Source organism: Danio rerio, chromosome 12, assembly GCF_052040795.2.
Source record: "Danio rerio strain M-AB ecotype USA chromosome 12, GRCz13ab, whole genome shotgun sequence".
In the NCBI taxonomy this organism is placed as follows: domain Eukaryota; kingdom Metazoa; phylum Chordata; class Actinopteri; order Cypriniformes; family Danionidae; genus Danio; species Danio rerio.
In genome coordinates this window covers 31720639-31734723 of record NC_141032.1, presented here as the reverse complement: position 1 = coordinate 31734723, position 14085 = coordinate 31720639, and the positions used below count along the sequence as shown (strand labels likewise).

At 37.6% G+C, this 14085-nt stretch overlaps 2 protein-coding genes and 1 long non-coding RNA gene across 17 annotated transcripts in view; 1 reads left to right on the top strand and 2 right to left on the bottom strand.

Moving 5' to 3' along the window:
- LOC147834501 (uncharacterized) overlaps nucleotides 1-14085 on the bottom strand; it is a 382782-nt gene that overhangs the window by 273176 nt on the left and 95521 nt on the right. For 8 of the 14 annotated variants that reach the window (XR_015504242.2, XR_015504244.2, XR_015504240.2 and 5 more), the window contains exon 3: nucleotides 11485-11610. The exons of the other annotated variants lie outside the window; for them this stretch is intronic. Coding sequence is in view for 3 of the 8 variants with exons in the window: in XM_087276538.2 (XP_087132664.1) it covers nucleotides 11485-11610 (126 nt within the window). In the remaining 5 variants the exon portion in view is untranslated. The remainder of the gene's footprint in view (nucleotides 1-11484; nucleotides 11611-14085) is intronic. 14 annotated transcript variants of the gene reach the window in all.
- The window catches only part of nrg3b (neuregulin 3b), a 275221-nt gene that overhangs the window by 203789 nt on the left and 57347 nt on the right, over nucleotides 1-14085 (top strand). The window lies entirely within an intron of this gene.
- On the bottom strand, nucleotides 4562-8446 carry LOC147841425 (uncharacterized). Its single transcript, XR_015504265.1, has 3 exons — nucleotides 6977-8446; nucleotides 6075-6331; nucleotides 4562-5940 (listed from the first exon to the last, which is right to left on the bottom strand). It is a non-coding gene; the product is annotated as an uncharacterized LOC147841425 (long non-coding RNA).

The window sequence follows — 14085 nt, the reverse complement described above, 5'->3', positions numbered from 1 at the left end:
GGAAGACACTTACTAAATTGTCAATTGAATTTTAATGGAGGGTTAAGGTCAGAGCAATATTTCACAGCAGGAATGAGGATGAGGGAAAGTAAGAAAGAGCAATTCTCGAATTTCAGCCCAAACACGATTTTTTTTTTCCCTAGTGTTGCAATTCTGTTCAGGGACTCTAGCTGGGCGAATATCCAACATCTTTAAAGGGTTAGCTCACCCGAAAATGACTATTATACTCTGCCTTGTGTGGTTTTAAAACCTTTATAGGTTTCTTTCTTCTCTTGAACAAAAACTAAGAAATTTTGAAGAATTCTGGTTGCTGAGACCCATCAACTTATGAGTGTCCAAACTGGAGGGCTAGTATCCTGCAGATTTTATCTCCAACTTGCCTTAACACACCTGCAAGAACGCTTCTAGAAAGCCTAGTAAGAGCTTAATTAGCTAGCCCAAGTGTGTCTAATTGGAGTTGCAACTAAACTTTGCAGGACACCGGGTCTTCAGGACCAAGTTTGGGCACCCCTGACTTACATTGTAGAAAAAAATACTATGATTAGCCCTGCTCACACTGTAAGATTTCAGCCACGATTTTGTCATCTGAGACAAATTTGGGAAATCCTAAAAGATTCCTGAAATCCCAGGCTAAAATCTGTGAGCTTACTGCCATTACGACCAGATTTTTTCTCAGATGAAGTTCTGGCAGTGTCAGAAGTTTTCAGACACTTTCTGCAGTGTGACAACAGCTGCAATGAGCGTCAATCCAATAGGAGCGCCAAATCTGATGCCTGTTAAAGGGTTAAGGGTGTTTATTTGCTGAAATTCTTATTAAATATCTTTTATTTGTATTGTGCAAAGTATTCTGCATGTTATATATATTGAAAAGAAAAAAGCAAAAAAAATGTTGTAAGAATGTTGTAATGTTTAAATAATTGTCTGCTAAAAATATGTGAAGGTCACGTGACCATCAGGAAGAACACAGCATCTCATTTGTCACAGGATGCATTCTCTGTTCTCATGGTCTCCCAAGTTCATTCTTTCGAGGTGACCTAGCAAAACCAATCTCCATGGCAATGCCTGTTCTCTGTGTTCTTGGAATTGAGAAACAACCGACAGCTGAGATCTTACAGTGTGACATGGGAGCCATGTTTGTGCAGTCTGACATGCTACAATTGTTCAGGATTAAAAAAATAAATACATTTTAAAAATGTTTAAATAATTAAAAAATAAAGTGCACAGGGTGAGCTGGCCTTTAGTCAATATATATTTTTCAAAATATATACAGAAAAAAATTAACTAAAATATTGTTTTGAACAAGTGAAGGGTGATTAAATCATGACAGAATTAAAAGTTTTAGGAGAACTATTCCCTTAATTGAAGTTTTAAGTTACTGCCTAAGAGACAAATTTGCAATAAATGATTTAGATATGTTTGTGTAGCCGCAGTTTTAAGCAAACACAAGGATCACAGATTTTTAAGTGGGCTGACAGCAAAGTTAATCACAGATGGTTGTGAGGCTGATATGAATGTGGGGGGAGGGGGATGCTGAAGCCCTCCTAGATATGGTCTAGACATGCTTATTGGAGTAGGAAGACGCAAGCGTAACCCTGTTATCATTCACAGGGAGATATTGCAAGTTTCAGTCCAACTTTGGATCCATCCAGGTTACCCCTGGGGAGCTTCTTTGCATCTTTTAAAAATTTGTGTCCTTGGAGTACCAGGGGGTTTGCATCGGAGGAATGACAGACGAGGAGAAAGTGTCTCTGTGGTCTGTCACAATTGCGGGACATGCTCAGTTTCTCATGCTTAAGCAGAGGGTAAATCCTCCTTCATCCTGGATCCATCAGATTATATAAAGTCTCATCTTTTGCTGTCACCCATGGTTATGCAATAAAGTGCTTTGGATGGCTTTGGCTCTCCGTGTGTCCCTGTCTCTTTTCGCTGCTCCCTGTCTCGGTATCTCCCCCTGTGTGTCTGGCATCTGGACGACAGGAGTAATGTGGCTGTGATGAATGATGATGTAATGTCTGATGCATGGCTGTTGTCAGAGCTCCTGTGTGGTGTTATTAAATTAAAGACACAGTAATGCCAGGAGCGCAGTGTTCGTAAGTAAAACCGCTCCATTGCTCAAGGTACCTTAGTCCTGATTGACACTTCATTACTAGCGCCACGAGTCACAGCCTAACTGGACAGCTGTCGCAGATCTGAGCGTGGGCTGGGTTAATTATTTGGCCTTTTGCTATGATATGATTCAAGATCGTTTTCTTCAATGAAAAACTAATCTACAGTAGAAAAATGAAACAGAGTGCTACTACATACGAGCTCAAATAGCAGTTGAAAGCAGTGACATCAGAAGATAAAGCATCGAAGGGAGCCTTTTTACTGTAAGCCTCCCTTGAGCTTACGGTCTCATTGAGGTGTTGTATAAACAGTGAAATATATGTGAGACGTTAAATTATGAGTCAGTTGTTCGTTTGTTTGATGGGAAGTTGAATTAAGAGTCAGTTGTTAGTTTATTTGATTTGTTAATAGACAGTATATGGTTACTTTCTGCTTTTCAAGAAGACTATCAATAAGGCTTTTCTGGCTGTGTCAAGATGTGAATCCAACTTAATGACCTTGGGTCAACCTCATTTTCTTTTCAAGTCTGTTTGATCATTCTTTAATTTATTTTAATTATTCTTTCAGTTGCTTAGATTTCAATTCATTAATTTGTTCATTCATTTTCCTTCAGCTTAGTCCCTTATTTATCAGGGGTTTCCACAGCAGAATGACCTGCCAATCGTTCCGGCATTTGTTTTACGCAGTGGATTACCTTCCAGCCGCAACTCGGGACTGGGAAACACCCATACACTCCCACATTCACAAACACACTCACACATATTGGACAGTGGTGAGCATTCCAAAGGCTACACATAGAACTCCACACAGAAATGCCAACTGGTCTAGCCGGGACAGAACTGGGAAACCAGTTTGCATATTTCCATACTATATTGTACGCTAAAAACAGTATGCGAGCCGAGTAGTATGTCGTACTTCATAGAATTCAAAAAATAGTATGCGAGAAGTGCCCGGATAACCTACTACTTCTGGCGAGATTCTGTTGTGCGCATCCGAGGCTTGCTATGCTATCCCATGATGCACCACATGAGAATTCATGAATGGGAGTGAAGCCACACAACTGATGCAGGTAGGTCATGTGATCATGACAAAATGGAGATGTAGTAGGTCCGAGTTCCAATCATACTGCTCACCTTCATACTGTGTAGAACGTACTTTTCTAACAGTCGAGTACTACATTTAAATTAAAATAAAGTAGTAGGTGATTTTGGACGCAGCCATACATTCTGACAGTCACACATGCACTCACATACTACAGCCAATTTTGTTTACCCATCTCACTTATACCACATGTCATTGGATTGTGGGGGGAAAACTGGAACACTCTGAGGAAACCCACATGAGCACGGAGAGAACATGCAAACTCCACATAGAAATGCAAACTGGTCCAGCTGGGACTCGACCTAAGCAACCTTCTTGCGTTAAGAAGACAGTGCTAACCACTGTGCCAACTGTGCCACCTCTGAATTTCATTTCATTTCTTGTCGGCTTAGTCCCTTTATTAATCCGGGGTCGCCACAACGGAATGAACCGCCAACTTTTCCAGCAAGTTTTTACGCAGTGGATGCCCTTCCAGCCGCAACCCGTCTCTGGGAAACACCCCCTCTTAATTTCAGTGTATTAATTTTGTTTCCTTCATATTGTCAGTTTATACATCACTTCTTCATATTCAAAACCTTTTCAGTCATGCCCAAATTCAAATGAACTCAAAATGAACTGTGAATTTAAAGGGTACGTAAGGATAAAAAAGGGGATTAGATCAGATAGAATCGGATAGAATGAGATGGCACTTTACTAATCCCCCTAAAGAAATTGAAGCATTAAAGCTATAAACATAAACAGAAGTATAATACACCATCCAAATGTGAAAAATAAAAACTGAAAAAAAGACAAAGAGCTTAAACATGAGTAAACCCCCCACACATCTCTCTCTTCTATAGGAAGCTTTACAATAAAATATTTTTGCACATGCATTCAATTAGTCAGAACCAAAGTTAAAACTGGAACAAACCTAACTATAGAAAAGCTAAGATCACAGTCCAAAAACATATTAATATAAAATATTAAAATAAACTATTTTAAATTTAAAACTATCTTATTATTAATATACAGAGTTTGCATTTTCTCCATTGTTCACGTGGGTTTCCTCTGGGTACTCCAGTTTTCCCCACAGTCCAAAGACATGTAGGTACAGTATAAGTGAATTGGAGGAACTAAATTGGCCGTAGAGTATGAGTGTATGTGTGAATGAGTGTATAGGTTTTCCCATTACTGGGTTGTGGCTGGATGGGCATCTGCTGCATAAAACATATGCAGGAATAGTTGGCGGTTTATTACAATGTGGCAACCCCTAATAAATAAGGGACTAAGCTAAGGGACTTTAATTATAAAAATAAACATTAAAAACATTTTTTAACAAACCGGAAAAATCAAGAGAAATATAAAAAATATCAAATTTAGTCTTTTTTTTTTTTTTTTTGCAAAAACTAATTTTAAATGAAATGTATTATCTTTCTATTCCGAAAGATTGAAAAAAAAAAAAAAACTATAAAACTGTTGTTTAAATGCACTAAAATATATAGCCAAAATTCACTGAGAAATAGATAAATCTTTTCACTTTTAAAAGGCTGTGTACTCATTTATTCTGAGCACTACATACATTTATTACTGAACCCTATTTTATTCCAATTGTGTGAAATATGAAAAGCAGGTTGTGCCAGAGAAATGCACAGAAGATCAAATATACGACTATACAAACTAACTTAAAAGCGACGAAGTACTTCTGTCATTCCGAATATCGATATATATTTCTCTCTTCTATGGAACACTAAAACAAAGTTGTGTTTTTGTCTAGTCCTTACCTTTAAACACAGTGACTTATGTACAAAACCCAATAGTACTAGATTGTTTACCATTTGGCATCATAATGTCATGATTTCATTGTATAATTCTTTATAAAAATCAGTGTTTAATAGATCAGTGTGAAATGTCATTTACCTGAGATTAAAAAGAGTGTTTAGAATAAAGATAAGGTTTTAGTAAGTGCAGTGTGAAACAAGAATATAATAGTTATTGAAAATGAACGAGAAAATAAAACTAAAATATAAAATCATTTTCGTTAACTGAAATCAGTTTTTTGAGTTTTATGAACTAGAACTAACTGAAACTGTATTACAGCAAAAATGTTCTTCGTTTTCGTCTTTGTAAACGTATAATTAATAAATACTGTAAGCCTTTTAGAAGTAAATCAATTTACGTCATGTTGCCAGGTGTCTGACTGTACAGCACCTCAGTCTGTAATCCTGATGCCATTGGTCAGACCAAGCTGGTTTTCCTCCAGTCATCCTCACTGTTGCTCCAGCAACAAAAACAAAGTGTGAACATGAAAGCAGCATCATGACAGCATTAAATACGACCCGCAGTGAGACTTTAATGTATTAATTTAACACATTTGTGCCCAATAATAGATTTTATTTTTGTATTGGTGATCGCGAACGAAATGTTTTTTAACTGGATCTTTTAAGTGAACCAGTTAAACTAGTTCACCAAATCGAATTGAATCATTTGAAATGATTGGCTTCAGTAAGCATTCTTATCCACAAACTACTTACTTTTTAACATGCATAATACCCCCCTCTGACTCGAAATAAACCAATATGTACTGAGTTATTCAGTTATTAGAACAGTACACAGATTAGAGAAGCGGTAAACCGTTAATACCGCACATGTGTGATTCAGCAGGTGAATCGAACACAAACACATAACAGCTTGCTGTGATTGAACTAAACTTGAAGAAATCTAGTGCGGGTAAACCGAGGGCTTAAATGAGAGGATCTGGAAATGCAAGTTTGTTTCACAACAGAAAATTGTTATGAAATTTTAAAAAGTGAATCATGCTTCAGTTGGGCATAATTGTGATCAAGCATAATTGTGAGATTTTTTTAGATCATGGTGATGTTTTAACTGACTGAAGTTATGATTGCTGAATACATATTTTTGTTGAGTTCTGATATGGAAGGACTGTCACAATAGATCCAGTTTACATCTCATCACTACTGTGTGTCGAACCTCAGAAGCAGCCTTGCAACCAGTGCATACGAAAAAAAAACATAGTTCATCTTTTCCACATTTTTTATGTTAATCCAAAATGGATTAAATTAATTTATTTCTTAAAATTTTACACAAAATACCCCATAATGACAATGTGAAAAAACTGAAATTGTTGCTAATTTATTAAAATTAAATAAATAAAATGAAAAATCACATGCACAGTAGAAGTCAGAATTGTTAGCCCCCCTGACTTATTAGCGCCCCTGTTTATTTTTTCCCCAATTTCTGTTTAATGGAGGGAAGATTTTTTCAGCACATTTCTAATCCTAATAATTTTAGAAACCTATTTCTAATAACTGATTTATTTCATCTTTGTTATGATGACAGTATATAATATTTCACTTGATATTTTTCAAGACACTACTGTACAGTTTAAAGTGACAATTAAAGGCTTAACTAGGTTAATAAGGTGAACTAGGTAGGTTAGGGTAATTAGGCAAGTTATTCGAAAAAAAATAGCTTAAAGGGGCTAATAATATTGTCCCAAAATAGTTTTTTTAATTAAAAACTGCTTTTATTCTAGTTATAAAATAAATAAAGAAATAAAACAAATAAGACTTTCTCCAGAAGAAAAAATATTATCAGACATACTGTGAAAATTTCCTTGCTCTGTTAAACACCATTTGGGAAATATTAAAAAAAAAAAAAATTAAAAAATCAAAAGGGGGCTAATAATTCTGACTTTAACTGTACATAAATCAATACCAATCAACCAATTTTGAATATGAAGCTTGGCACACCTGTCTTTAGAAATTTTTGCCAATTGCTCTTTGCAGTACCTCTCAAGCTCTATCAGGTTGGATGGGAAGCGATGGTGTACAGCCATTTTCAGATCTCTCCAGAGATGTTCAATAGGATTTAGGTCTGGGCTCTGGCTGGGCCACTCAAGGACATTCACCGAGTTGTTGTGAAGCCACTCCATTGATATTTTGGCAGTATGCTTTGGGTCATTAACCTGCTGGAAGATGAACCGTCACCCCAGTCTGAGTTCAAGAGCACTCTGAAGCAGGTTTTCATTCATGATGTCTCTGGTCATTGCTGCATTCATCTTTCCCTCTATCCTTACTAGTTTTCCAGTTCCTGCTGCTGAAAAACATCCCCACAGCATGATGCTGCCACCACTATACTTTACTGTAGGGATGGTATTAGCCTGGTGATGAGCGGTGCCTGGTTTTCTTCAAACGTAACGCCTGGCATTCACTCCAAAGAGTTCAATTTCAGTCTCTTCATACCAGAGGGTTTTGTTTCTTATGGTCTGAGAGTCTTTCAGATGCCTTTTGGCAAATTCCAGGTGGGGAGTGGCTTCCGTCTGTCCACTCTACCATATAGGCTTGATTAAAAAATTGCTGCAATGATGGTTGTCCTTCTCTAAGGTTCTCCTTTCTCCACATAAGAACACTGGACCTCAGACAGAGTTACCATTGGGTTATTGATCAGCTCCATGACTGAGGTCATTCTCCCCAGATAACTCAGCTTAGATGGCCGGCCAGGTCTAGGAAAAGTACTGGTGGCTCCAAACATCTTCCACTTATGGATGATGGAGGCCACTGTGTTCATTGGAACTTTCAGAGCAGCAGAATTTTTTTCTGTAACCTTCCCCAGCCTTGTGCCTTGAGACAATCCTGTCTCGGAGGTTTAGAGACAATTCCTTTGTCTTTATGATTTGTTCTTTGACATGCACAGTCAACCCTGGGACCTTATATAGACAGGTGTATGACTTTTCAAATCATATCCAATCAACTGACTTTACCACAGGTGAACTCCTGTTAAGCTGCTGAAACATCTCAAGAATGATCAGGGGAAACATAACGTAACAGTGTTCAATTCAGACATTTTTTGGCAATAAAAAATGTGGAAATAGTGAAGCTCTATAAATACTTTTCAGATGCACTGCATTTTAATAAGGCCTGCTATCTTGTGGGATGCTGTATTTGAATATGGAGGATGGGTAGAGAGTGGTAGATGATAGTGTTCATGTGCCCTGAATGCATGTTTCAAAAAACGTATCTTTGGCTGAGTTGTTATTATACAATATTTATTCTGATGATTTTGAATCCTGCACCTAACAAATATCCTTATTTATAAAAATAAAAAAGTTAAAGCTAATACTGAAACTAATAAAAACTAAACTAAAACCAAGCAATTTCAAAATATAGAACCTAATAAAAACTAGTAAATCTGCCTCTAAAAACTAATTAAAACTGACTGAATTTGAAACCAAAAAGTCAAAATGAAAAAAAAAAACTAAAACTAATGAAAAATCCAAAACTATTATAACCTTGGTGTAAAAAGGATTCAAAACAATATTTGAGCTATCTTTGGATTATAGGGCTATGACATCTGCGGTGTTTGTAGATTTGTTGAGTAACTGTGCTCCAAGCCATTCAAGTAAATACCATAGAAACCATACACTTACAACATCAATTTACCATGCACTTTAAAGAGAAAGGACATTACCCCCTCATTTTTATATGTCTACCAAATGCCACGGAGCCGGAAAGGATTGATAGCAAGGGATCCGGTTGCATGGCGAAGAACGATGAATGGAACTTTCCAGCGAGTCCTTAAATCAATAACGTACTTAGGATTGCCTTGCTTTTCTCTGCAGAGGATTTGCACTATCACACACAACTCATCTCATTAGGCAAATCTTCCTCTCAGTGGCCATCCAGCAATGCAGCTTGCAAAATAATAGGCTTGAATCATGGGGAAAACGTCAGTTCGCTTACAGACTGTGTGCATGTCTACAGGATATACACAGAGTAGAAGACAAGACAGCATGAGAAGGGGAAAAAAGAAAAGAAATTGGCAGATGGAGCTGAACAGAGGATCAGGACTCATCTTTTCAAAAGACAGCATACTGAATAATTCCTCCCTCTCTTTGAGCAATGTTCAAGATGTTAAACCGCTCTCCAAAGAAACAATGGATGAGTCTTGGAAGATGGTTGAGATGTGTCCTGTAAAATTCATATGGCGCAGTGTGCTGTTGTCTTACTTTGCGGTGACAACAGCTCTGCCTGGATATTAGACCTAACTGCTGCTCCAAACACGAGGACGTTCAGTGGCATGTTTTGAAACATTGATGCGTTCTCCAACAATATCTCGGTCTGATCTGGAAATGCCGCAGCTGTAAATAATTCAGTTTCCCGGCTTGCACTGAAGCAGGGGGTCAGAAGCAGAGACGGCCGTGATTGGCATTCCTGAGTCAGCTCCACTCGTGCAGGCTCCTTCCCATCTGTGCCCAAGGCCCAAATTACTGAAAGCCAGTCATTTTTAATGAGACCGAGCCTGCGAGGCAACATGCCCATTAATCAATAACTCAGCCTGAATAGGTACAGCTCCAGAAGCCGTGTTAGTGTATAAACAGGAAATTACTATCTGAGGGAAGTTGTGGGTGTCTGGTCTTTTAGTAAGTGTGACAAAGCTATTACATAGCAGGGCCCGCTTTGAGTAAGATTACACGATGGTGTTGTTAGCTGTATAATTAAAGCCGTTATAGGCACAGGAAACTGCTACCGGATCTTGTCTGGAAAAAGCGAGCCTTGTCTTTGTTTGGGGAGCGATATGTCCTCTAGCATTGTCTTGTTTTTGTAATTTAGCATCATTTTATTGTAATGAGTGAATACGCATAGTTTTGCAGATACTGAGGAGGATTTCCATCCTGATTTGTTTGTTTTGCAAACAAGACAGTGCTGTGTATCCATGGTAATGCTGGCCTATTTAACTTTGCACTCACTGTACAGGCTTGTGGGCAGAATGATATTTCAGGCTGACAGAATTAGCCGTAGCATTAGCTTCCGTTCCATTAAGCCAAGTTCTCTGATAAATAATAGCCCCAGTGCCTAAACAAGAGTTAATCCACTTTCATGGGCTCAATCTGCAGGTCTGCGACTGTGTCGAAAAGTCTGTAGTTTGTTGCTAATAATCTGATCATTAGCAAAGCCAACACAGCTCATTTTCTTCAAGTTAATCTCCGCTACAAGATAATCGGGGGCTTATTTCTATCGTTCACTGCCTTGACCGTCCCTCACCCCAAGAGGAGTTATCAATAATCATCCTCGCACGTTAAGCCTCCTCGTTTCCACTCTATAGTGCCAAATAAAGCTGTTGGTAATCACAACAGTTAATTGTTGTAATTACAAGAGTGGATGAGCGCTGTACAGGCTTTAATATCGCATGCGCTCAGGATCCATACATACGTTCAGCTCTGCTCCGCAGTCCTGTCAATCTCGTCAGCTAACGACCTTAAACTTTAAACAGCAGCTGTAATTAGAACGTTGTTGCCTGACACGCTAGCGGAGACTGAAGATAGAGCAACTGACGTTTTGTCAATACTTCATATCCTGAATCGCAGTTCAGCTGCATATGATCTCGGTAACCAGGTAGAAGTATATGCGCCAGATCAACTCAACACAAATAGGAATGGAAGCAGGGTGTACTGCCAAAGTTGATGGGAAGGTCTAGGGTGACATATGTTAACAAAATCAAAGAAAAATCTGCAATGAACTTTGTGGCTCAAGAGACTTTGAAGAATGAGTCAGACTGTTGAAAATATGAAGCGCTGGATGGATGCACAGAAGATGCGTGACTTAGGAGCTCTGAAGGCAATTTTCTTTTGAGGACTTGCCCAAGGCTTTTTGAACTGGTGTTATTGAACTGCTAATGTAAAACCTAGAAACAGCAGTGCTGTATCTATCAATAAGTGGTAGATGGTATTTTCATAGTGAGAAAAACACATTTTTATTTTTTGAATGGAGTAAAATAGTGCTATTTAAGGGTTCATAACTTACTTATTAGCTGAATATATGGCCATCTGTTAAAACTTTCTGAACATCCAAAGATCAAACAAATGAATTGTAACATTTGATCCCTATTGCACAAAAACAGGGTTTTTTTTTTTTTTTTTTTTTTTTTAAATCCCCCTTTATCCTGAACCTGGGTGTTTTTGGTGATTCATACTTGAACAATGTTGTTTAATACATTCACTTTGATTTACATTTCATCAGCTAATAGAAATGGGATGTGTTGGTATTCATTGTACAAACAAGTAGGCCTTTACTTTATATGTTATGATATGCTTAAAAAAAAGTGTGTTTATTGTCATTGCTGAGGTGAGATCAAACCAATATAGGCTCATTCTGAAACATAGCCCAATATACATTTCTGGAGATCACGAAATATGTAGCCAGAAGTAAGTTTGGCTGCATTTCATCTTTAAAACGAATGCAACAGGGTGGTATTATGATGCTGTTCCAGCTGACCGCTTACCTCCATGTGGACGGCTTTTCCGCTGTTACCAGTTTGTCCAGTTAGCTCGCAATGTACATCGGCGAACTTGAGACACAGTGAAGAGTTGACCACAACGACGTGGTTCGAGTTTGCTGGAGAATAGTACTGGAAAGCGGGTAAGACAAAAATGGAAGCAAAAAAATTAATAATAAGCAAGTTAATAACAGGGTAAGAACATGGTAAAATCTGAAAATGTAAAAATTAGATGAGAACTTTTCTTTTTCTGGATTGCTTTTTAAAATTGTCATTGGTTGGGTTTAGAGAATGAGGAAGGTGGGTCAGTCGATCGGTCAGCCATTCAAAAAGGTCTTTGCTGCAGTCTGTAACTACAATGACGTACTGGACCATGTTCAATACATAGTGGACATTGTACCCCCCGCTAAGGTAATGCCCATGCTACTGTAAAGATGCAAGCTGCAGCGAAGACTGGCTCTAGTCAGTCAGTCAGTCAGTCATTTAACAGCAGCCTCTGGTGGATTTACGCGTGAAGAGCAGGTGTGAATGGCACTCGCAAAATTTGATATTTCAAAATGCGTACAGTATACAGCGGCCTCTGGATTCATGAAAACAAAAACTGCAAAAAAAACTGACCTTCTGGGACATATATGGCACTCTCTAAAAAAAAAAAAAAAAAATATATATATATATATATATATATATATATATATATATATATATATATATATATATATATATATATATATATATATATTAGTACATTTTCAGAATGAGCCTGGGTTGGATCAAACTCTTACTGTTTTAACAATTAATTTTTGGAGTTTAAGATATTTAAAACATCTTAGATTTAAATTAGCCTTCTTAATACAAAACAATGATTCACTAAAACACTTTGTACTGAACTCCGTGCTAAAGTTACAACTAAAAAGTCTGAGTAACTGAAAGTACATGTTTGTAAGAAATCACATTCTCTGAGTGGCCTTAAATATATATTTCATTATACAGTGTGAGAGAGTAATAAAAGCTCCATGGTAGCTTGAGCTGTGAAGCTTCTTTGAACATTGCAGATAAATGCATATATACAGTACACAACTAATGAGAGGGTATGTACTCTGGGTCTTTATAAAAGGTGTTCATGGTGTTAGAAAATAGCACACTTGATGTTGCTCAAGGATCTGCTGAGTGCACGAATGGTTGTTGAGGGCGACAAAAGGAAAGGTTTTGCAGAAACCTTTATATTGAGATGGTTTAGATGTGGTTTTTGCAATATGCAAGCAGCAACTCATTTAGAAAATAACACCATATTAAACAGACCAAGAAAGTCTGTCCTATTATGTAAATTATGCATTTTAATAATACACACTCAGAAATAAAGATACGAAAGCTGTCACTGGGGTGGTACCTTTTGCAAAGACAATGCACCCCACAATAAGTATACATTTGTACTTAAAGGGTCCATATTGGTACCTCAAAGGTATCTATTAGCACCAATGTACCACCCCCGTGACAGCTCTCGTACCTTTATTTCTGAGAGTGTAGTATTTTTACATTATAAATAAAAGGGTTAGTTGACACAAAACCGAAATTTTTAATTAATTACCCTACGATTAATATGAAATAATTACTAATTAAACTGAGAGCTCTAGTCCTCTATATGCAGCAAGATTTCCAGAAAAAGAACCAAAAACAGAACTTGTGACTTGTGAACAAAGTCATGTTTATTGTTTTATTGTGCACAAAAGCATTCTTGGAGCTTCGTACGATTACAGATGAAACACTGACGTTGTCAATAGCAATTGGATGCATCCTTGATGATGCAGGCTAAGACGGCATATCAGACACAATGCACTCATTGGAGCTAGTGACGTCACTGTTCGGGGTAGGGTTAGGGGTGGGGTTACAGGAATGCATTAAAAAGCATTGGATGCAGCTCAGATTGCATCTGCACCAGATCTGCATCCTTGACATTTTTGGTTCCTATTTTAGATTTTGAATGTCTTGGGACCGTTGCTGTCAGAGTTCTCAGATTTCATCAAAATATCTTAATTTGTGCTCTGAAGATGAACAAAGGTCTTGGGGTTTATAACAACACAACGTTCAGTAATCAATAACAGAATTACAATTTTATTTTAATTAAATTTGTATTGGAAATAATATTCATCTACAGCTGAAAGTCATATAATAAATCACGTCTTTGTGTTTGACTTGTTTGAAGTTCTTTTCTTCACATGACTAAAGTAAGTACTGTCACAACCTGGTAATCCCCCCCAAAAAACTGTATTCTTCCAGCCAGGGATGAAGATTTATGTGTTGTTTATCTCATGCAGAATATGGAAGCCTGGAGCATGAATTTGTATTCCACAGCGGTCCATCGAAAGAGCCTCATTCGCCACATGCATGGATCAGCAATGATATGGTAGAGCTAAACAGAGGGCTAAGACACATATGAGTGAAGGAGTTTTTTAAGTGTGTGTATGTGTGTGTGTTTTGCTGAGAGACCTTGCCAGTTTCAAAGCATTGATACATTTATTATTCCATTAAACCTAGCTGAGGTCAGAGCACCTCATTAGACCGGGACTTTGAGCAGAGGCTCGTTGAAGAATTAATCTGCGGAGAGAGTCA